This window comes from Urocampus carinirostris, chromosome 3, assembly GCF_059441175.1.
Source record: "Urocampus carinirostris isolate Australia breed hairy pipefish chromosome 3, RoL_Ucar_1.0, whole genome shotgun sequence".
Classification (NCBI taxonomy): domain Eukaryota; kingdom Metazoa; phylum Chordata; class Actinopteri; order Syngnathiformes; family Syngnathidae; genus Urocampus; species Urocampus carinirostris.
Genome location: NC_142351.1, coordinates 8,087,321 through 8,111,106, shown reverse-complemented (window position 1 = coordinate 8,111,106; position 23,786 = coordinate 8,087,321). Strand labels below are relative to the sequence as shown.

The 23,786-nt window shown below is 41.5% G+C and overlaps 3 protein-coding genes across 5 annotated transcripts; all 3 read right to left on the bottom strand.

Annotated features, from left to right (window-relative positions):
- Positions 1-1,019: 1,019 nt before the first annotated feature.
- On the bottom strand, positions 1,020-16,657 carry LOC148368518 (uncharacterized). Of its 3 annotated transcripts, none has more exons than XM_088330527.1 (5): positions 16,280-16,653; positions 13,680-13,772; positions 12,798-12,890; positions 9,104-9,355; positions 1,020-1,784 (listed from the first exon to the last, which is right to left on the bottom strand). In XM_088330527.1, exons 1-5 carry the CDS (start codon positions 16,386-16,388, stop codon positions 1,699-1,701), a joined length of 633 nt encoding a protein of 210 aa, XP_088186653.1. In that variant the 5' UTR covers positions 16,389-16,653; the 3' UTR covers positions 1,020-1,698. The 3 variants fall into 3 exon arrangements, with proteins under 3 accessions (XP_088186653.1, XP_088186652.1, XP_088186651.1); XM_088330526.1 differs by lacking the exon at positions 1,020-1,784 and adding an exon at positions 3,268-3,976 and having other exon boundaries at positions 16,280-16,657; XM_088330525.1 differs by lacking the exon at positions 1,020-1,784 and having other exon boundaries at positions 5,557-9,355; positions 16,280-16,636.
- Positions 3,968-7,449, bottom strand: LOC148368519 (uncharacterized). The gene is made up of 3 exons (XM_088329656.1): positions 7,430-7,449; positions 5,965-5,993; positions 3,968-5,573 (listed from the first exon to the last, which is right to left on the bottom strand). Exons 1-3 carry the CDS (start codon positions 7,447-7,449, stop codon positions 4,774-4,776), a joined length of 849 nt encoding a protein of 282 aa, XP_088185782.1. The 3' UTR covers positions 3,968-4,773.
- A 1,700-nt stretch (positions 16,658-18,357) lies between the features above and the next one.
- Positions 18,358-23,532, bottom strand: LOC148368517 (uncharacterized). Its single transcript, XM_088330546.1, has 2 exons — positions 23,261-23,532; positions 18,358-19,897 (listed from the first exon to the last, which is right to left on the bottom strand). The coding sequence occupies exons 1-2, from the start codon at positions 23,370-23,372 to the stop codon at positions 18,660-18,662; spliced, it is 1,350 nt and encodes a 449-aa protein (XP_088186672.1). The 5' UTR covers positions 23,373-23,532; the 3' UTR covers positions 18,358-18,659.
- Positions 23,533-23,786: the final 254 nt, after the last annotated feature.

Genomic DNA, 23,786 nt, shown 5'->3' with positions numbered 1-23,786 from the left:
CTTGCATAAAGAATTTCAAAAAAGGATAATCACCCGGGGAGGAAGGGATCAGCCTCGAATTTTATCGGACAATTTTGGGATCTGATCACTGTTTTTAACAAATTTTCCAGTCGAGACTACATGCCAGACAGTTTCAGAACAGGGATAGTGACTTTATTGAACAAAAATGGGGACAAAACTGACTTAAAAAAACTGGCGACCGATAACGCTTTTCAACGTGGACTGTAAACTCTTTAGCAAGCTTTTAGCAACGCGTATGTCTGTAGTCTTAGGAGACTTGGTCGATCCGGACGAAACCTGTGCTATCGCGGGTAGGAGGATCAGCGACAGTCTCATGCTGATGTGTGCCCCTGCACAAAAGTATCGCCCTGTACACAGTTTTTTTTTTTTCTTATTTTCCTACATATTTTTGGAGTGTGATGTGTTGGAGTTGTGGGTGTGTTTGGTTGCTGTTGGAAGTGTCAGTGAGGGTTGTTCAAGCCAAGACAAATCTGTTCTTGTACACAGTGGTTGCTTTTATTTTCCTGCAGATCCAATTTCCGGATGAAGTTTTTCTCTGCCTGTGATTTTGTGTTCCCCTCTTACTTGTTCATTTGTCTTGGTAACCTTGTTATCCTGACACAATTATTTCTTTTATTGAAACATCAGTAATGATGTTTGTCCCTTTTCTGTCTTGACTTAACACATCATTAAGTTTCGGTTCTGGCTAAAGTCTTAACTCATAACATGATTTCTGACACTTTTATGGCCAAAATAATACATTTCCAAATGGCTTTAAATTAGATTTATTTGGTTCAGAGTCTAATTTGGTGGTTACCAATTTGCTCAGCAGGCGGTGCTCTTGGTTTCCAACACGAATTAATTTGAAATAGCCTGTGTCGAGCATTGATCATGGAGGATGCAACTTTAAACACAATGTATTTTCAGCTTTACATGATCGATTCTGTAGTTCGTTGATATGGATAATGATTGATCAATCCAAAAGAAAAATAAAATCGACCCACGGATAATGCACGCAGTTTGATTTTAGTAAACTAAGTTTTATTTGCAGGACAAAGAAAATTGTATCAAACGAAAGAATAAAGCACATTGTTGACACAAGAAATTATGCAACAGGTTAACAGTACTCATGAATGAACCAGGTTTTAAGATAATAAACCCATTTCAATGATCAGATATTGCTTTCATAGCATGCCAACATGGGATATTTGCCCAAAACACTAAAGAGGTTCTTGCACTAACCCTTTTTGTGTACTTTTGAGAACAAAAAGTCCCTCAGGGGAGGAGTGTGTGAGAAGCAGAAAATGGCCAACCAGGAAGATGAAGAAATACAGTCTCATGCTGATCTGTGCCCCTGCACAATACAGTAGTATCGCCCCGTACACATTGTTTTTTTTTTCTTATTTTCCTACATATTTTTGGAGTGTGATGTGTTGGAGTTGTGGGTGTGTTTGGTTGCTGTTGGAGGTGTCAGTGAGGGTTGTTCAAGCCAACACAAATCTGTTCTTGTACACAGTGGTTGTTTTTATTTTCCTGCGGGTCCAACTTCCGGATCAAGTTTTTCTCTGCCTGTGATTTTGTGTTCCCCTTCTTACTTGTTCATTTGTCATGGTAACCTTGTTATCTGACACAATTATTTCTTGCTCAGCCGTGCCCTTCCAGCAATCAGAAGCTGCCGCCGTCCCCAGCAGGCTGGCTTTATGCCCAACCGCTCCACAACGGACCACATCTCTGCCGTCCGTTTGCTGACAGAGAAGACCCGTGAATTCCGTTAAGTTCGCCATCTATATATCGGATTCATTGATCTGAAGGCCGCCTTTGACACCGTCTGCCACTCTTCACTGTGGAACATCCTCCAAGCTCTCGGAGCACCACCCAAGATCATAGCCCTGTTCAAGCTGCTCTACAGCAACGCAGAGAGCTGTGTCCATATCAACGGCATTGACTCCGACTGGTTTACTATCTCCAGCGGCGTTCGTCAAGGCTGCGTGGCTGCTCCCGACCTTTTTAATTGCATCATCGACCATCTGATGTTCAGGGTTAGTGAGCGCATCCCCGGAGTGTTTTTCGGCAACTACCACCTGACTGACCTGGAGTATGCTGACGACACCATCATGCTCAGCACTTCCTACAGCCAGCTGAGAGACGCTCTGGGCATTTACAGCGAAGAGGCAGTGCGGCTTGGCCTCCAAGTGAGTTGGACGAAAACCAAGTTCATGTATGTCGGTGATGGACCAGATCCACCTCCCATCCAAATTGGTAGCGACATCGTAGAGCCTGTCAAGAGCTTTGTGTATCTGGGGTCCATGGTGACACACAATGGGGACCTAAAACCAGAGATTCTCCGCAGAAGAGCCCTGGCAGCATCTGCTCTGCAGTCTCTCTGGAAACCACTCTGGCAGCACCAGACCATCGCACGCAAGACGAAGCTCCGCATTTACAACCTCGCTGTACTCTCTATCCTGCTTTATGGCTCAGCAACATGGCCCCTGAACGACACCCTGGCCACAAGAATCAACGGTTTTTGATAGCAGGGCTCTCAGAACCATCGAGAACATCAGGTGGCCCCAGCGAGTCTCCAATAAAGAGCTCAGAGCCCGCACGTGCCAGCCCCGAGCATCTTCCTTGGTCGCACAACGCCGCACCCGCTGGTTTGGCCATGTCCTTCGTCTACCACCAGACCATCAGACATGAGACATTCTCCAGTTTGACCCAAAAGCAGCAGGCTGGAGACGACCACGAGGGAAACCCCGCACTCGATGGCTCGACGTCGTTGCGGGCGACCTCCAACAACACGGAGTTGCTGTAGAGGATGCAGAACAGCTGGCACAAGACCGCCAGCATTGGAAAAACCTGGTTCATCTGGTCGGCTCAACGCACAGGGACGGGACCCCCCGACCTTTGCTGGAGCAATAATAAATCAATCAATCAATTGATTGAAACATTAGTAATGATGTTTGTCCCTTTTCTGTCTTGACTTAACACATCATTAAGTTTCGGTTCTGGCCAAAGTCTTAACTCATAACATGATTTCTGACACTTTTATGGCCAAAATAACACATTTCCAAATGGCTTTAAATTAGATTTATTTGGTTCCGAGTCTAATTTGGTGGTTACCAATTTGCTCAGCAGGCGGTGCTCTTGGTTTCCAACACGAATTAATTTGAAATAGCCTGTGTCGAGCATTGATCATGGAGGATGCAACTTTAAACACAATGCATTTTCAGCTTTAAATGATCGATTCTGTAGTTCGTTGATATGGATAATGATTGATCAGTCCAAAAGAAAAGTAAAATCGACCCACGGATAATGCACGCAGTTTGATTTTATTAAACTAAGTTTTATTCACAGGACAAAGAAAATTGAATCAAACGAAAGAATAAAGCACATTGTTGACACAAGTACTCAGTGTTAGCACAGAGGAAGGTGGAAGAAATTATGCAACAGGTTAACAGTACTGATCAACGAACCAGGTTTTAAGATAATAAACCCATTTCAATGATCAGATATTGTTTTCATAGCGTGCCAAGATGGGATATTTGCCCAAAACACCAAAGAGGTTGTTGCACTAACCCTTTTTGTGTACTTTTGAGAACAAAACATTCCTCAGGGGATGGCTGTGTGAAAAACAGCACATGGTCAAACAGGAAGATGAAGAAATAAAGGTTCCGATCACTTTTAGCGGTGGACTTCACATGGATGGTTCTCATCCGGACGACAGGGACGGAGAGAACCACAGGCTCTCCAAGCTTTGTGGCTCTGGTGAGAACCCAACCCTGGGGACCTAGGTCGGCGATCTTATTGTGATAATTATTATAATTGTTGATAACAGGAAAAAAAAATTACGCGGCACACAATGAAATAGATCATTTATCAAGAAACATGACACATGTGCAAATCATGAATCTTTTGAATCCATATGAAGATTTTGGAGGTTTCAAATCTTTATTATACAGCTGGAGGGTCTGCTCACTTCCTGTGAATAAATGTGGATTTTTTAACGTATTGGCAGAGTCAGTGGTTAGAAAAAGGTGAGGGGAAATGGTTTTGTGGCAGTTCTGTTCCTATAGACGGCCTGTATGATACTTGGTCAATTAAGTGTTTTTAAGCCCCCACTTTAAGTAAATGTTAGACCAAAAACCGGGCAGAAGTTCTCTCGCCAGTATGGGTTCTTGTATGTAATTTCTAGTGCCGATATGGATGAATTTTTCACAACAAAGTCAAAATGAAATAAATGAAATGATCTGCATTTATATAGCCCTTTTCAAGTCAATGACTTCCCAAAGCGCTTTACAAAGTGCTCCACATTTCCCAATAGCGGCCTTGCTGCCATGTAAGGCGCTGACCTGATTATTGGGGGCATTAGGGGTTCAGCATCTTACCCAAGGACACTTTAACATGTAACATGGACGAGCCGCGATACGAACTGGGATCCTTGATCCCAAGACGAGCGCTCTACCTCCTGAGCAACAAGTCAAAGATTTCTCATCACTGTGGGTTCTAGTGTGTTTCTTTAGATTTCCATTTGTAGTGAATCTTTGACCGCAAACTGAGTAGGAAAAAGGCTTCTCGCCAGTGTGGGTTTTTCGGTGTGATTTCAAGTGTCCATTTTAGGTGAATTTTTTACAGCAAACTCTGCAAGAAAAAGGCTTCTTCCTAGTGTGGATTATTTGTTTTGATTTCAAGAGTCCATTTTGGGTGAAATTTTTACCACAAACTGAACAAGAAAAAGGCTTCTCACCAGTGTGGGTAAGTTGGTGCGATTTAAAGCTCCTATTTTGGGTGAATTTTTTTACCACAAACTGAACAAGAAAAAGGCTTCTCTCCAGTGTGGATTAGTTGGTGTGATTTTAAGTTCCAACTTGTAGTGAACCTTTGACCACAAACTGAGCAGGCAAAAGGCTTTTCGCCAGTGTGGGTTCGTTGATGTATTTTCAAGTGTCCATTTCTGGTAATTTTTTTACCACAAACTGAGCAAGAAAAAGGCTTCTCCCCAGTGTGGGTTAGTTGGTGTGATTTCAAGTTTCCTTTGTGGGTAAATCTTTGACCACAAACTGAGCAGGAAAAAGGCTTCTCGCCAGTATGGGTTCTAGTGTGTGACTTCAAGTTTCCTTTGTGGGTAAATCTTTGACCACAAAATGAGCAGGAAAAAGGCTTCTCGCCAGTGTGGGTTCTTGTGTGTAATTTCAAGTTTCCTTTGTCGGTAAATCTTTGACCACAAACTGAGCAGGCAAAAGGCTTTTCGCCAGTGTGGGTTCGTTGATGTAATTTCAAGTGTCCATTTCTGGTGAATTTTTTACCACAAACTGAGCAAGAAAAAGGCTTCTCCCCAGTGTGGGTTAGTTGGTGTGTTTTCAAGCTTCCATTTTGGGTGAATTTTTTACCACAAACTGAGCAAAAAAAAGGCTTCTCGCCAGTGTGGGTCTCGTGTGTAATTTCAAGTTTCCTTTGTCGGTAAATCTTTGACCACAAACTGAGCAGGAAAAAGGCTTCTCGCCAGTGTGGGTACTTGTGTGTGACTTCAAGTTTCCTTTGTGGGTAAATCTTTGACCACAAAATGAGCAGGAAAAAGGCTTCTCACCAGTGTGAGTTAGTTGGCATAATTTCAAGTTTCTTTTATGGGTGAATGTTTTACCTCAAACTGAGCAGGCGAAAAGCTTCTCGCCAGTGTGGGTTAGTGTGTGTTTTTTTAAGCTCCCGTTCTCTTTGAATTTTTTACCGCAAACTGAGCAGGCATAAGGCTTTTCGCCAGTGTGGGTTCTGGTGTGTTTTTTTAAGTTTCCACTTTGGGTGAATCTTTGACCGCAAACTGAGCAGGAATAAGGCTTCTCGCCAGTGTGGGTTCTAGTGTGTGACTTCAAGTTGGCTTTGAGGGAGAATCTTTTATCACAAGCTAGGCAAAAAAATGGCTTCTCGCCAGTGTGGGTTAGTTGGTGTGATTTTAAGTTCCCATTATCCGTGAACCGTTTTCCACAAACTGAGCAGGCGAAAGGCTTTTCGCGAGTGTGGGTTTTAGTGTGTTTTTTAAAATATCGACTCTCAATGAATCTTTTACCACAAACTGAGCAGGAAAAAGGCTTCTCGCCAGTGTGGGTTCTCGTGTGTAATTTCAAGTTTACTTTGTTGGTAAATCTTTGACCACAAACTGAGCAGGCAAAAGGCTTTCCGCCAGTGTGGGTTCGTTGGTGTGTTTTCAAGCTTCCATTTTGGGTGAATTTTTTACCACAAACTGAGCAAGAAAAAGGCTTCTCGCCAGTGTGGGTTAGTTGGTGTGTTTTCAAGCTTCCATTTTGGGTGAATTTTTTACCACAAACTGAGCAAGAAAAAGGCTTCTCGCCAGTGTGGATTTTCGTGTGTAATTTCAAGTTTCCTTTGTCGGTAAATCTTTGACCACAAACTGAGCAGGAAAAAGGCTTCTCGCCAGTGTGGGTACTTGTGTGTGACTTCAAGTTTCCTTTGTGGGTAAATCTTTGACCACAAAATGAGCAGGAAAAAGGCTTCTCACCAGTGTGAGTTAGTTGGCATAATTTCAAGTTTCTTTTATGGGTGAATGTTTTACCTCAAACTGAGCAGGCGAAAAGCTTCTCGCCAGTGTGGGTTAGTGTGTGTTTTTTTAAGCTCCCGTTCTCTTTGAATTTTTTACCGCAAACTGAGCAGGCATAAGGCTTTTCGCCAGTGTGGGTTCTGGTGTGTTTTTTTAAGTTTCCACTTTGGGTGAATCTTTGACCGCAAACTGAGCAGGAATAAGGCTTCTCGCCAGTGTGGGTTCTAGTGTGTGACTTCAAGTTGGCTTTGAGGGAGAATCTTTTATCACAAGCTAGGCAAAAAAATGGCTTCTCGCCAGTGTGGGTTAGTTGGTGTGATTTTAAGTTCCCATTATCCGTGAACCGTTTTCCACAAACTGAGCAGGCGAAAGGCTTTTCGCGAGTGTGGGTTTTAGTGTGTTTTTTAAAATATCGACTCTCAATGAATCTTTTACCACAAACTGAGCAGGAAAAAGGCTTCTCGCCAGTGTGGGTTCTCGTGTGTAATTTCAAGTTTACTTTGTTGGTAAATCTTTGACCACAAACTGAGCAGGCAAAAGGCTTTCCGCCAGTGTGGGTTCGTTGGTGTGTTTTCAAGCTTCCATTTTGGGTGAATTTTTTACCACAAACTGAGCAAGAAAAAGGCTTCTCGCCAGTGTGGGTTAGTTGGTGTGTTTTCAAGCTTCCATTTTGGGTGAATTTTTTACCACAAACTGAGCAAGAAAAAGGCTTCTCGCCAGTGTGGATTTTCGTGTGTAATTTCAAGTTTCCTTTGTCGGTAAATCTTTGACCACAAACTGAGCAGGAAAAAGGCTTCTCGCCAGTGTGGGTACTTGTGTGTGACTTCAAGTTTCCTTTGTGGGTAAATCTTTGACCACAAAATGAGCAGGAAAAAGGCTTCTCACCAGTGTGAGTTAGTTGGCATAATTTCAAGTTTCTTTTATGGGTGAATGTTTTACCTCAAACTGAGCAGGCGAAAAGCTTCTCGCCAGTGTGGGTTAGTGTGTGTTTTTTTAAGCTCCCGTTCTCTTTGAATTTTTTACCGCAAACTGAGCAGGCATAAGGCTTTTCGCCAGTGTGGGTTCTGGTGTGTTTTTTTAAGTTTCCACTTTGGGTGAATCTTTGACCGCAAACTGAGCAGGAATAAGGCTTCTCGCCAGTGTGGGTTCTAGTGTGTGACTTCAAGTTGGCTTTGAGGGAGAATCTTTTATCACAAGCTAGGCAAAAAAATGGCTTCTCGCCAGTGTGGGTTAGTTGGTGTGATTTTAAGTTCCCATTATCCGTGAACCGTTTTCCACAAACTGAGCAGGCGAAAGGCTTTTCGCGAGTGTGGGTTTTAGTGTGTTTTTTAAAATATCGACTCTCAATGAATCTTTTACCACAAACTGAGCAGGAAAAAGGCTTCTCACCAGTGTGGGTTAGTTGGTGTGTTTTCAAGCTTCCATTATGAGTGAAATTTTTACCACAAACTGAGCAGGAAAAAGGCTTCTCGCCAGTGTGGGTTCTCGTGTGTAATTTCAAGTTTACTTTGTTGGTAAATCTTTGACCACAAACTGAGCAGGCAAAAGGCTTTCCGCCAGTGTGGGTTCGTTGGTGTGTTTTCAAGCTTCCATTTTGGGTGAATTTTTTACCACAAACTGAGCAAGAAAAAGGCTTCTCGCCAGTGTGGGTTAGTTGGTGTGTTTTCAAGCTTCCATTTTGGGTGAATTTTTTACCACAAACTGAGCAAGAAAAAGGCTTCTCGCCAGTGTGGATTTTCGTGTGTAATTTCAAGTTTCCTTTGTCGGTAAATCTTTGACCACAAACTGAGCAGGAAAAAGGCTTCTCGCTAGTGTGGGTTCTTGTGTGTGACTTTAAGTTTCCTTTCTGGGTAAATCTTTGACCACAAACTGAGCAGGAAAAAGGCTTCTCGCCAGTGTGGGTTCTAGTGTGTGACTTCAAGTTTCCTTTGTGGGTAAATCTTTGACCACAAACTGAGCAGGAAAAAGGCTTCTTGCCAGTGTGGGATCTAGTGTGTGACTTCAAGTTTCCTTTGTGGGTAAATCTTTGACCACAAACTGAGCAGGAAAAATGCTTCTCACCAGTGTGAGTTAGTTGGTGTAATTTCAAGTTTCCTTTATGGGTGAACTTTTTACCACAAACTGTGCAAGAAAAATGCTTCTCACCAGTGTGAGTTAGTTGGTGTAATTTCAAGTTTCCTGTATGGGTGAATTTTTTACAGCAAACTGAGCAAGAAAATGGCTTCTCCCCAGTATGGGTTCTAGTGTGTCTTGTTAAGTCCCCACTATGTGTGAATGTTTTACCACAAACTGAGCAGGAAAAAGGCTTCTCACCAGTGTGGGTTAGTTGGTGTGATTTCAAGTTTCCATTTCTGGTGAATTTTTTACCACAAACTGAGCAAGAAAAAGGCTTCTCGCCAGAGTGGGTTCGTTGATGTGATTTCAAGTTTCCACTTGTAGTGAATATTTTATCGCAAACTGAGCAGGAAAAAGGCTTCTCCCCAGTGTGGAATTTCATATGCATCTTCATATAAGACTTGCTTCGAAATGTTTTCCCACACTGAGAACATGTGTTACCACCTTCAGCGTTTGCGGAGTTGGACGTGTCGTCGTCATCCGTTTCCACGTGTTGACGGGAGCTGATGCTTCGAGGATCCTGCCATCCGTTGTCTTCAGGTTGACCTTGATTTTCAACGGTTGAATGGACCCCGGTCACTCGCAAAACTGGAGAATCGTCCTCCTCGTCAACAGGCTCCCCATCCTCTTCCTCAATTTCAACGTCAGGCAACTCTGGTTCCTGCCGCGCCGTCGGAAGATACTTTTGGCTGACGTCTGCAAGACACAAGACACATTTATTTGTATTGCCCTTAACTCGTTCAATGCCGTAACATAACGTTTTCAAAAGCGTTGTCCCCGAGTGCCAAAACGTAAACACATTCTAAAGGCTTAGATTTTGCTGATCAGTAAGTATTAGGCCTCTGGGAATGAAATCAGTATGATAAATCCCCACTAGATGCCAAGAGTGGCTTTGTTCAGATCGTTTGCTGCGTCCCATTCTTCTCACTTTCCCTCACTATTTGCCCTAATCACTTGGTTTGGCGCCTGCAAGTGTAATGTGTCCCAATACTATCAAGACCGAGGGAGAAGTCCCCTTCAACCCACGAAATAACCACTTCAGATGGAGGGAAGTCAGGAGCTGACTTGGTTACAAAGTGACTTCCCAGAAGACTTTGCGAATTCTCAATATCAACAAACATGGCTGGAAAGGAACCTCACAATTAAAAGTTCTCTTTCACTTCGCATGTATTTGTGACAAAATATACAGAGATATCTTAGGCTTGACATAAATGCAATGAATAGCTTATTTTAGCGTTAAAACATGAACATTGCAAATATCTACTTTACACAGTGAACAAATCTACCGAAAGAGACACAAAAACTCTTCATATTTCAATCTGTAAATTATGATAATTGTGCAGAACATCAAGGTTTAGCCTCTCCCTGTTTTCATCTTAATCGAGTCGTGCCTTTACATCGACATCGAAAGTTGCTAAAGCAGTACAATGATGGCATTGCGCTTGTTAACCGCACACAGATTTGCGTGTCCTGTTTTTGTTTTAAATACGATGCTTACATGCGAGATCAAAAACATGATTGACGCGGAGGAGAGGTAAACATTCCGTCACTGTCAAAATACATTCGTTCTCATCATGCATCGTGAGTGATGTCTCCATCTTTCAGGTGGAAATACAGATGAGACAAATAACTATCACATAGTCCACTGTCTTTTCTGTCATCACACATTGAATAACCTAATTACCTTCTAAAAACGTTGTTAAAATGTGGAGACAATTCGAAAGCATATGTGATGCTGGGCAATAGAAGGCTCTCACAACCATGTCCGGTTTGTGCATCTATTCACTATTAGATCACTATCCAGAACACATCCTATCATTTCCTGTCTCGCATCAAGTTGCATCAGCCTGCTCGTGAGCAACTTGTGTCTAATGTGGTCATGCGGGCAAATGTTTCAGAGACTGTGGAGCAAACCAAAGGGCAGATAATGATGAACAGTTCACAAAGAAAAATTTCACCACAAAACAACTGTGGGAGTGAGGAACCTAATCTGCAGTTTTGCAATCTCACTGTGACAATGCATTAGCCCACGCTAATGCCAGAACAGCTGTCGAAGTGATCGGCCTGGAGAATCACAGGACAACGGGCAGCAAAATCATGGGAAACATTGGAAATGAAATCCAAGGGATTGCAAAACTAATTTGATTGACATCATCCTAACCCGTGAACTATTGCTATGTTCATCTTGACTCAAATACATACACAATATATTACAGCGTCATGTTACTGTGAGTGTTGCGATTGCAGAACCTAAAAATGCCCAAAATTGGATCAGGCACTTGTCACGGAAAACAGACGGCATCAAACTAGCATTATCATGAGGCCATGCATGCGGTGGTAGGCCGTTCCGTTGACCCACCGGTATCGGTGGCGTCATTCGCCCCATCTGAACCCATAGAACCACCAATTTTAAGTTGAGAGGTGCAGGAACAGAACCCACCAGCACCCTATACACAGTTGTTTTTGTACAATAAACGGGCATGAAGTAATTATTCTTGTTTTTTCCACCCAACCTAAAGACCAACGTAGAACGTCCCGTGGAAGAGCCGGCCGCCTACACAGCTACCACACCATCCACACCACCGGGCACGTCGACGGCATCCTTCCACTCTGGCACCAAATCGCCCAGAAATTAAAGGAAGCACGATACACTCCTTGACTTTTTGAAAGAGGAGTACACCTTAATGAAGAAGTTTAACGATCAAGCATTCAAGTTAAGAAATAATCAAGCAATCATGATTAACTCAAGACACTTTATTCCTGAAAACTTCAAAGACCTTAAAACCCGTTAGCTCACTTGTGCATCGTTCCTCAAAGGGTTTGAACCTAACAGGCTGAAAACCTGCACTGTTGCATTTGTTTTCATTTGTCTTCATCGCACCACGTCACGTCGCGATATGGATTTGACTTTGGTTCATCGTGCAGTCCTACTTACCGCCGTCACTCGGTATAAACCCAAAGTACCAAATTTTCACGCCCGTATAAGTCTCAGGTTTTTTTCAAATTGTAGAGCTCAATAGGGCGGTGCGCCTTTTGAAGAAACAAAGGTAGAACAGCTCGGTGGCCTTAGGGTTGGGCGCCCGCTCCCCCGAACGGGAGGTCACAAGTCCGAGCCTCGGGCAAGTCATGACTCGAAACTTTTTGGGGTGATTGACGTTTTTGTCAGATTGTTCATCTTTTCCCTCCCAAATTTCTCCTCTGTGACTTTCAGGCAACTCTCGTTTGATTGCCATCATCTAAAACCAACTTAGGACCAACTTGCGCCCTCAGGGTGTGAAAATACACGACGTCGAAATACTGAAGCGGTGCCTGGTTTTGAAACTAAATGTTGCGCCGCCATGATGACCACCTAACAGAATGCGAATGTTGTCCGCTTCAGTTTGCGTGTCGCTACGTGCCATTTTCTCAACAATTCGGTCATGGGGAAAGAAAATAGACGGAGATTATTGATGAATATGAAAAAAAATCACCGTGAGGAAAATATGTCGTATTAGAAACCACCCTAGCGCACGTCACTGAGTAAGAAATAAGGTACGTATTTTGAAAGAATGAGCGAGACAGAAACCCGGACGTTATTCGAAAGGAAAGTGCGGCGGACGTCGATGGACAAATACGAGATGACAAGTTTTGCGCAAAGTAGATAATAACGAAGGATAAGGAAAGTTGAACCTGAAATGAACTTGAAACAAACAGTCTTTGAGCTGATGATAGCCTATTGTATGTAGTAATCCGGCGGCAGTAGCTCAGGAGGTACAGCGCTCGTCTCGGGATCAAGGGATCCCAGTTTGAATCCTGGGTTGTCCGTGTTACATGTCGAAGTGTCCTTGGGTAAGACACTGAACCCCCAATGCCCCCAATAAGCAGGTTAGCGCCTTACATGGCTGCACAGATCACGGCCGCTATTGGGAAATGTAAACCGCTTAGGGAAGTCATTTACTTGAAAAGCGCTATATAAATGCAGATCATTTCATTTCATGAGCCGGGGCCGGACACCATCACGAGTGATCACGAGTCGTTTTGAGCAATGCAATAAGGAGCGTTCCCTTTTAACCATATCTCCTCTCTGCATATTTTTTGGGGCGACGCCCAACCACGTTCCCTCCAAAATAAGGACGTTGCAGAAAGTAAAACGACCAACCTGCTCTGTTCAACACAACTCTGAGTATCTTGTAAACAGTTCCTGGCAACTCTGGTTCCTGCTGCGCAGTAGGAAGATATTCTTCACCGATGTCTGCAACACACACATCAAATCGCAGTTATTTGTGATACCTTTACTCACAAAAAGGACGCACAGAACACCATTACAACATCAACTTGATCTGAAAGCTACATGAGGGCAAGGAAAAACACAAAAAAGTTCAGGATGCAGAAAATATAGAAGCCTTGGGAAGGGACTGCACATTAAATATACAGGAAGTAATTGAAACAGGGTTCATATATATTTTTCATGGCCAAATTTCAGCACTTTTCAAGGACTTCCAAAGCCATTTTTTTTATTTTTCTCCAGTGTTTTTTGTCCAATGTTGTCTACTTCAGTTTGCGCGTCAACGTCAATTTCTTGACTCTTCGGTCAAGGGGAAAGAAAATAGACGGTGATCGCCGATCAAAAAAAAATATTCATTCTGAGGCAAATATTTCGTATTCGAAACAGCTCCAGTGCACGTGACTGTTCTGGAAATAAGGTACGTATTTTGAAAGAATGAGCAAGAAAGAAGCCCGGACCTTTTTCAGCAAATATGAGATGTCAAGTGCTGTGGAAAGTAGATAATAACTAAGGATAAGCAAAGTTGAACCTGAAATGAACTTGAAGCAAACAGTATTGGAGCTGACAATAGCCTATTGTGTGTAGACACCTGGCGTAAGTCATGAGCCAGGGACGGGCAACCATCACGAGTTATTTTGAGCAATGCAATAAGGAGCGTTCCCTTTTTGCCATATCTCCTCTCTGCGTATTTTTTGGGGCGACTGCCAATGACGTTCCCTCCAAAATAAGGACGTTGCAGAAAGTAATACGACCAACCTGCTCTGTTCAACACAACTCGGAGTATCTTGTAAACAGACCCTGGCAACTCTGGTTCCTGCCACCCAGTAGGAAGATATTCTTCACCGATGTCTGCAACACACAATTCAAATCGCATTTATTTGTGACGCCTTTAATCACAGAAACTCACAAAAGGGACGTGCAGAACACCATTGCAACATCAACCTGATCTGAAAGCTACATGGAGGCAAGAAAAACTCAAAAAAAGGTCAGGATGCAGAAAATGAAGAAACCTTGGGAAGGGACCGCACATTAAATACACAGGAAGTAATGGAAACAGGGTTCATACATCTTTTTCATGGCCAAATCTGAGCTCTTCTCAAGCACTCCCAAAGCCATTTTTGTATTTTTCTCCAGTACCTGCAAAGGAAATAAAAATCCAGCAGCCATCAGAAGAAGATTTTTTTGTTGCTGTCTTTGATGACTAAAATTAAGTCGCTATCTTGCTCCTAGCACATACTTTCAGCTATTTTGGGATGTTACTATCCATGACCTACGATCTTTGTGTGTAAAAGGGCTGCTTTAAAGTGACATCAATTCTGCCATTGTTTCTTCAACAATTGGCCACATCACACTTGTTTACAAACACAGAAAGGGCTCTGAAGGTGCTGCGTAATCTACATTTCAATACGGAAGGAAAAAAAGGAAGAATGTAATTGTGTATAAAGAGCAGAAAAATGAGCCAAATTTGGACTCATTGTTAGGATACGAGTGTATTCAATCTTTCAATCGACTGCTGATCTTTTCCTTTTTGTTTTACTTATTTGAATTCATATTTTTTTTTGTGTGCTATTAATGTGTCTAAATTGGTCAAGATAAAATGGAAAAAACAATTTGCAATTCTTTCATCAATTTTAGCACTGTGAAGTTAATATTTTGAATTGATATGTTTATCTTTTGCATTTTCAGGGATTTTGTATTCAGCATTTGAAATTGTTTTGTATTGTACAATTTCGTTTTGTAGATCAGTGAATATTTTGATTTAATATGTCCTTTGGGGATCCTCTGCAAACATATATGACTAACTGTTGAATAATTTGGTGGATAATATAATACTATTGATATTAAATCATTTTTAAAAAAACTCGGGGGAGCTGTTTGGGAACCAAGAGAGCCTCTTCTCAGTAAACTGAATTAGAAGAGCCAGATTACTAAATAGAGATGTCCTCTTGAGCCGCTTCTTCATTTTTTGCATGATCTCTGGAGTCAGACTGCCAATTGAGTGGCATTGGCGAGAATTTCAAGCACTTCAACCAAAACTCAAGCTTTTTGCTGACCTCGAAAACACATTAAATTTCAAGGGTTTCAAGCATTCGAACAAACCCTTCATATGGTTACATTGCAATGACCAATATAGTATTTGCTAATTCGCCAAAAGAAAAAGCAAACGGGGGCAGAGTCCCTGAAAACGTGAACACTATTTGACAGTGCTGTTGCCAGTGGTGGTGTCATTTAGAAATAGCCTCAAATTGTAGTCAACTTGTTTGACGGAGTGAATTTCAGGTGGAGACTGATATATTAGCTCTTATCATAACATTAGTTTGTGTGCGTTTGCAAGTGAGAGAGGGGGGGGGGGGGGGGGTTAAGGGTTATTGTTCTATCTTCGTTATTCATTATCCATTATCCGTTATCGGTCAGTTCATAATACGCTACAAAGCCTAGGAGCCGGGACACTTACTCTCAGCCAAAAGGCCAAGCTAAGGTCCTAGCCCTAAAACCTTGCTGCGATCATTGCGAATGCACCGTTCCCGGAGGTACTGCAATACTGGGCCGATGCGTGGAGTGGACAGAGCAAGCTCTTACGTTAAAAGAGCGCTAATGGTTTGAACAAATTTATTGACACTAAAAACAGAAAACAATCATGACAATCTCAACAGCAATTAAGCACATTCACAATATTATATTCCAATATTACGTTTTTAACAGCAAACACAAAGTGAGGTTTGAACAAACCTTCTCGAAAATCAAACATATTCACAATTTCATTATATAACATCTTTGTTAGTGTCAATAGATCCGTCCAGGCCAAAGTCGATTGTCCTCGGTCTGAACAAATCCACTGACACCAACAGCAGCAAAACACAGCCATCAAGCATATTCACAATGCAATGAGCTGTTACCATAACATTTGTTCGTCAATCCAGCTCTGAAACGGGAGTGCCCAGACGTCGTGATTCCAAAGCTCATTCTAAATGGCGGTGCACTTTTTGTTTTAAATCATGTTGGTATTTATCATTTATTATCATATGAAAATCAGGGACCTATTGATGTTTTGATCCAACTTCATACGAGTTGCTGCTAAACTTCATTTTATTCACTTTTGCTCTTAGTTTGAGTGAACGTTTTTAGGAAGCCTTTAAAGTTTTCATGTTACTTTATGAGTCACTCGAGAGCCTCATTTCATTTCCTGCACTTTTAGTATTTGCTTAAGGTGAAAAATGAGTCATTTGCAGTGAAAAGGCTGAAAAACTGTATTTAAAACCACTATTCGTTTTTTCTTTTTAATAGTAGATTTTTTTTCGCCAGCCTGCAAAAGTTTGGGAAGCATTGTCACTGTAGCAGAAGAGAAAATGACGGACCTGCCGCGAGCTGCTTGGAAACAGCGTCCGGTCGTCGACGTCCTCGCTCGGTCTCCTCTTTGGCTCCCCGAAGCTTCTCTTGAAAAGATCCTTCAACACTGGAGCACATTTTCTCCAAATTTAAACGAAAAAACGCTCCAACTCGGGAGGAAATAAGACAGACCTTCGGAAAGGACCGCAAAGTGATACTTCTGTCGAGTTTACGTCGTTTGAAGTCGACTACAGGACTTTCTCGACATTCTCTTGTTCGGCAGCCATGACACCTTCACATTCGAAACGCTGCCGCAATGGATTGTGGGACACAGATAATAACAGAGGTCGGTGTGCTGTAGCAGTACGCTAACTCGTGTGCCTCCGTGGCGGCCATCTTGGTAGGGGCAACTTCGCGCATTTGGTTCAGAATCTAATTTGGTGGTTACGAATTCGGTCAGCAGGTGGTGCTCTCGTTTTCCAACACAAATTCATTTGAAATAGTCTGTGTCTAGCATTTATCATAAAGGATGCAACTTTAAACACAATGCATTTTCAGATTTAAATGATCGATTGTGTAGTTCGTATATATGGATAATGATTGATCAGTCCAGAAGAAAAATAACATCGACCCACAAATGATGCATGCAGTTTGATTTTAACAAACTATGTGTTATTCACAGGACAAAGAAAATTGAATCAAACGAAAGAATTAAGCACATTCACCAGCTCGATAGCCTAGATGGTAGGGCGCCCGCTCCAAGACTGGGAGGTCGCTGGTTCAAGCCTCGGCCGAGTCATACCTAAGGCTCATTGCCTCCCTGCTTGGAGCCCGGCATTAAGGGTTGTGGCTGCATCGGCTCGTTACAGTTTAACTGTACAGGTCAGGGGTATCGACATTTCGTTCTGTGTGCACGGTTACAAAGAATGACAATGAAAGTCAATTCAATTCTATTCTACATTGTTGACACAAGTCAGTGTTAGAAAGGTGGAAGAAACGATGCAACAGGTTAACAGTCCCGATGAATGAACCCAGTTTGAAGATAATAGACTCATTTCAATGATCAGGGATTGTTTTCATAGCGTACCAACATGGATTATTTGCCCAAAACATCAAAGAGGTTGTTGCATTAACCCTTTTTGTGTACTTTTGAGAACAAAACGTCCCTCAGGGGAGGGGTGTGTGAGAAGCAGAAAATGGCCAACCAGGAAGATGAAGAAATAAAGGTTCCTATCTCTTTTGGCGGTGGACTTAATGGGGATTGTTCTTATCCGGATGACGGGGACGGAGAGAACCACAGGCTCTCCAAGCTTTGGGGCTCTGGTGATATACACATACATACAACCCTAGGGACCAAGGTCGGCGATCTTATTGTTATAATACCGTACTTTCCGCACTAGAAGGCGCACACAAAATCTGATTTTTTTTAAAAAAAAGCTGACCATGCGCCTTATAATCCTGTGCGCCTTATACAGGTATATGGATCAATATTGAATTGCAAGGTCTCGCAACTAAGAGAAGCAGTTTTTCGCGTAGAAGAAGAAGTGTGCTGTGCATCCTGGGAAATATTAAACTACGATTCTCTTTAATTTGTAATAAAAATAATAATAAATGAAACAGCTGTTTATTCATTTTGGGAGTGAATGGAGTTGTGGAAAGCTTGTTTGTTATCTATTAAAGTCTGACTGACCTATCTGACTGTTTTGTTGACATTCCCTTTAGCATGGCACCATCTAATGGTTGCATAACGTAACTACATCCTCTCCTGTAGCCAAGTCAAGTCACATTTATTTAAATAGCCCTTAATCACAAAAATGTCTCCAAGGACTGCACAGGATTACAATTACAAAATTGCACGATTACCTGATCTTAAACCAGCATGCACTTATAGCGCCTTATAATGCGGTGTGCCTTATGTATGGAAAAAGTTTTAAAATATATCATTCAATGAAGGTTCGCCTTATAACACGGTGCGCCTTATAGTGTGGAAAATACGGTAATATAGTTGTTGACAACAGGTAAAATTGTATGCGGACACACGAGGAAATAGATAATTTATCAAGAAACATGACACATACGCAAATCATGAATCGTTTGAATCCATATGAAGACTTTGGGTTTTCAAATCTTTATTATACTGCTGGAGTCTGCTCACTTCCTGTGAATAAATGTGGGATTTTTGATGTGTTGGCAGAGTCAGTGGTTGTAAAAAGGTGAGGGGAAATAGTTTTGTGGCAGTTATGTTCCAATAGACGGCCTGTGTGATACGTTGTCAAGTTTTTAATCTCCCACTTTCAGTAAATATTTGACCACAAACCGAGCAGGCAGAGGTCTTTGCACCGGTGTGGGTTCTTGTGTGTAATATTTAGTGTCCAATATGGATGATTTTTTTTTTTTTTTGCCACTATGTCAACAGGTCAAAGGCTCCTCACCATTGTGGGTTCTAATGTGTTTCTTTAAGTTCCCATGTTGGATGTATGCTTTTCCACAAATTGAGCAGGCAAAAGGCTTCTCGCCAGTGTGGGTTTTAGTGTGCCTTTTTAAGCTCAATCTTTCTCTGAATCTTCGACCGCAAACTGAGCAGGAAAAAGGCTTCTCGCCAGTGTGGGTTAGTTGGTGTGATTTCAAGTGTTCTTTTCGGGGGAATTTTTGACCACAAACTGAGCAAGAAAAAGGCTTTTCGCCAGTGTGGGTTAGTTGGTGTGATTTCAAGTTTCCCTTTTGGGTGAATTTTTTACCGCAAACTAAACAAGAAAAAGGCTTCTCGTCAGTGTGGGTTCTAATGTGATTCTTTAAGCTCCCATTTGTAGTGAATACTTGTCCGCAAACTGAACAAGAAAAAGGCTTTTCGCCAGTGTGAGTTTTATGGTGCGATTTTAAGCTCCCATTCTGTGAGAATCGTTTTCCACAAACCGAGCAGGAAAAAGGCTTCTCGCCAGTGTGGGTTAGTTGGTGTGATTTAAAGTGTCCAATTTGGGTGAAACTTTGACCGCAAACTGAGCAGGAAAAAGGCTTTTCGCCAGTGTGGGTTCTAATGTGTCGTTTTAAGGTATAACTCGTGGTCAATCTTAGACCACAAACTGAGCAGGAAAAAGGCTTCTCGCCAGTGTGGGTTAGTTGGTGTAATTTCAAGTGTCTGTGTTGGGAGTATTTTTTACCACAAACCGAGCAGGCGAAAGGCTTCTCGCCAGTGTGGGATCTAATGTGACTCTTTAAGTTTCCACTTGTAGTGAATCTTTTATCACAAACTGAGCAGGCAAAAGGCTTCTCCCCAGCGTGGAATTTCATATGCAACTTCATGTAAGACTTGCTTTGAAACGTTTTCCCACACTGGGAACATGTGTTACCACCTTCAGCGTTTGCGGAGTGGGACATGTCGTCGTCATCCGTTTTCACGTGTTGACGGGAGCTGATGCTTCCAGGCTCCCGCCAACCGTTATCTTCAGGTTGACCTCGATATTGGATATTGGTTGAACAGAACCCGGCCACGAGCAAGACTGGAAAATCGTCCTCCTCTTTAACCCCAATGGGCTCCTCATCCTCTGTTTCTTGCTTAACGTGATAAGGCTTCAGATCCTCCTCCTCAATTTCAACGTCAGGCAACTCTGGTTCCTGCCGCGCAGTAGGAAAATATTTTTGGCTGACGTCTGCAAGACACAAGTCACATTTATTTGTATTGCCCTCAACTTGTTCAGTGCCGTAATCTACGTTTTCAAAAGCATTGTCCCCGAGTGCCACAACATAAAAAAAATCTAAAGGCTTAAGCGCTGCTGATCGGTAAGTATTAGGCCTCTGGGAATGAGATCAGTATGATAAATCACCACTAGATCCTAAGAGTGGCTTTGTTCAGATAGTCTTGTAAATTGTTCCAGAGCTTGACTCCACACACAGACACACACATACTTTTCCTAACTGTTCTCACCTTTGGGATGATGAATTTACGACAGCCCCTTAAGTTATAATTTCCCTCTTTCCGAGGGAATCATTTCTGGCACTATGTTTTTTTTTACCTTAAATAGCAGTTGTGCAGTGAAAAATTTGACTAAATCATCTCATTTTAATCATTTGGACTGCAGGAATAAAATGTCCGTTTGATCCCGATATCTTACCTTGTGTATGGTTTTTGGAGGATAACTTTTGTGATTGCCCCAGACTTCTGCACAATATGTTAAGTATGGCAGAACTAGAGAACAATATCATAAATACAATGCATTATAGTTTAAAATGAATTTGGCTTTATTAAGGATTGAAATGCTTTTAGAAACTTTAGTTTGTATGTGTCTGATGTGTGTTTTCCAGCTTCATTTATTGTCTATTATCACCCCTAAAAACTCAATTTCTGTTACAGTGTCCATTGCAGCACCATCCATTTTGACTTCAAAATCTTGATTTGCCTTGCGATTACCAAAGAATATGACTTCTTTTATTTAAATGTAAAGATACTTTATTTATATGTCAAGTCAGAATAATTTACAAGATGAGATCAAACAATGTCTAAATATTCATGTGTTCAAATTTAAATACAAAAAAGCATTACTGGCAAAATACAGGGATAAAGAAAACGGGATATGAGTGAGATTGGAAATACTGCATTTTAAAAAAGTTACCGAGTTGTTATTGCTGCTATTATTATATCATAACTGTTATTATAAACATTATGTTTATTTTTATTGTTGTTATTATCATTTTTAGGTTTAGGTTGATTAATTCATGATCATTGCAAGTTATCAAATCAATATAGTTTTCATTTAAATAGAAAATGTTTGCAGAAATTACAAATTTAAATAGTTTTGAAATATCAAAAATATCGTTGATATATAAATTAAATACAATCACAACAAACGGGTTCTCAAATTCATCTAATTTAGAATTATTGGAGTCAGTGTGATCAATAATGCTCAGTTCCGGTAGATCATGGCCTTATATAGTATGATCGATTTTTTTCATTGTGATCTTTAATAAAGGTGTCTATGTTGTCAATCCAGAATGCCATTCTATCATTTGAATACATCATTGTCCAGTGTCATTATATGGATTTACCGCTCTATCCAGATCTTCAGGCAAACCTGTCCAGCTCCTGCATTTCTCGAATCCAAACAATTTCTCCTTCTGGAGTGCCGATTTACTTTATGTATACTCTACAATTTGAAGTCCTAGTTCCTTGCATCTTATTAGTTTACAAAACAAAAACAAAAAAACGAGCTTGTCTTGCAATGTCAGATAATTTTTTGCTTAAATTTTCATTTAAATAAACATTTGTCCCTTTTAGTTTTTTCTTCCTGCGGCAGATGGAAATCTTTTCTTTGTGAAAATCCAGGGATACACGACCTCGTGTTAGCAAGTCCGCCTCCTCTCCGATTCCCCCCGGCTTTCGTGTCTCTGTTTAGCGGCGTTGAAGCCGGATTGCTCCGGGTAGCTCCGGGTGGCTACACGTTAGCGTCCGGAATGCTAAACGTGAGCCACGTTTCCGCAAAACACAGCAACTGCGTTCCCTGTGCGCTTCGATGTTTTCCACCCGCACTCGATGATCTTATTTGGTCGTGAGTTCGCATTTACCATGATTGCGGATGGTACCGAAGACTTATAACGCCGCTAGCCGCTTCGCTAGCTCCGGCTGTACTTCCACCATGGGCCCCTTCATCACGCCGGCACGAGAATTCTTTAGGGCAAGGAGTTGAAATTTCTTGAGTACACACATTTATTGTGCTCTAAAACCCATGTCCATAGGATAAAAATAATCCATAGTGTAGTTGTCAAAACGGGAAGAAAAAACACCGAAGATAGGAGCAGACAATAAAACAATTGGGCAGCTGCTGGAAAAGGCAGCCGTTCGTGGCAGCGCGGCTTTGATGTATATTGTACATTATACAAAATAATATAGGTGAAGTAATGATATTAATTTACACCAATCCAAATATACAACATGGATAGACATTTTTATTGTATAAAGCCTTTTTGAAGCAAGGTACACTTTTATTTATAAAAAAGTTCCGTGGCACAACGTCCGTCGAAAATATTTGAAAAGAGTTATTTCAAATATTTTTCTGTACTACCTCATATTATGTGACTCATTCATTTGCAGGTTAATAGTACCCGTTCTTGTTATTATTTCTGTTTTCTCATCTATATAAAAAGAATGATGTTGGTTATAATTCAGTTTAAAGAAAATTTGAATTGAATTCATTGTAAACATTAAAAAAAACACTATACGATCTTGTGTTAAAATGTATGTAAAAACGTATTGTTATGGTTGATATTCTAAAATGTATTTTATGTAAACTGAGAAGAAGTATTTGATATGTTTAGGGTAGCTATAGTGCGCTGCTAACGATGATGAGAACTACCGGGGTGCTAACCATGTGTCGTGTGGGACTCATTCATTGCAGCAACTTTATTAAAAACCTCATCATCCAGTCCAGCCTGAATGTGGATCTTTGGTGGCACGGCTACACCGCGGTTACAAATATATAAAGTTTGGATGCTACTTCATACCAGTTGCTGGTAAACTTCATTTTATTTCCTGCACTTTTAGTATTTGCTAGAGGTGAAAAAAATAGTCATTTACAGTAAAAGGCTGAAAAAAGTTGTATTTGAATTAGAATAGAATAGAATATACCTTTATTGTCATTGTTACAAATGGGCTAACATATTGTGACAACGAAATTGGGCATGACACTCCAGTTTTAGACATTCATAGTGGGGTATGAGCAAGAAGATAAAGGAACAGAGAAGATAATGTTATAAAACAAGGGGAATAAGGCTATAGTTATAATTTACATGGTATTTACACAAGAATGTCGGCATGTGGGATGTTACATACAGGGTTGTCGTGATAACGTTGTATCGTAACGGTTGTGCAATATTGCATTTGGTGCAAAGTCATCATGGTGCAAAAATAGTCAGCATATACATTGGTGCAAACATAGACCCACGATTCGTTCTTTCTATTGAATCACTAATTTTGAAGTTTGGGAAGCATTGTCACTGTAGCAGAAGCGAAAATGACGAACCTGCCCCGAGCTCCCTGGAACCAGCCTCCGGTCGCCGAAGTTCTCGCTCGGTCTCCTCTTTGGCTCCCCGAAGCTTCTCTTCAAGATGTACTTCTTCCCCACTGGAGCACATTTTATCCGAATTTGAGCGAAAAAACGCTCCAACTCGGCAGTTAATAGAACAAACTTTGGAAAAGGACGGCAAAGTGATACTTCTGTCGAGTTTACGTCGTTTTAAGTCGACAACAGGACTTTCTCGACGTTCTAGTGTTCGGCAGCCATGACACCTTCTCCTTCCAAACCCCACCGCAATGGATTGTGGGTTCGTGTAGCACGGATCACGTGCTGCTTTCAAAAAAGTGGGTGTTTCGGGTTTTCCTACCAGATACGACCGAAGAACGTCTCAAGAATGTATGAAATCGGGATTTTCTAACCCCCAAACAGGAAAATATCATCGTAAGGACACTTGAGGTGGGGGTCCTAGTAGCAAAGTTGGGATACATACCCTTTCTCCTGGTCGGAGGTTAGAAAACTCAACTGTCGTCTT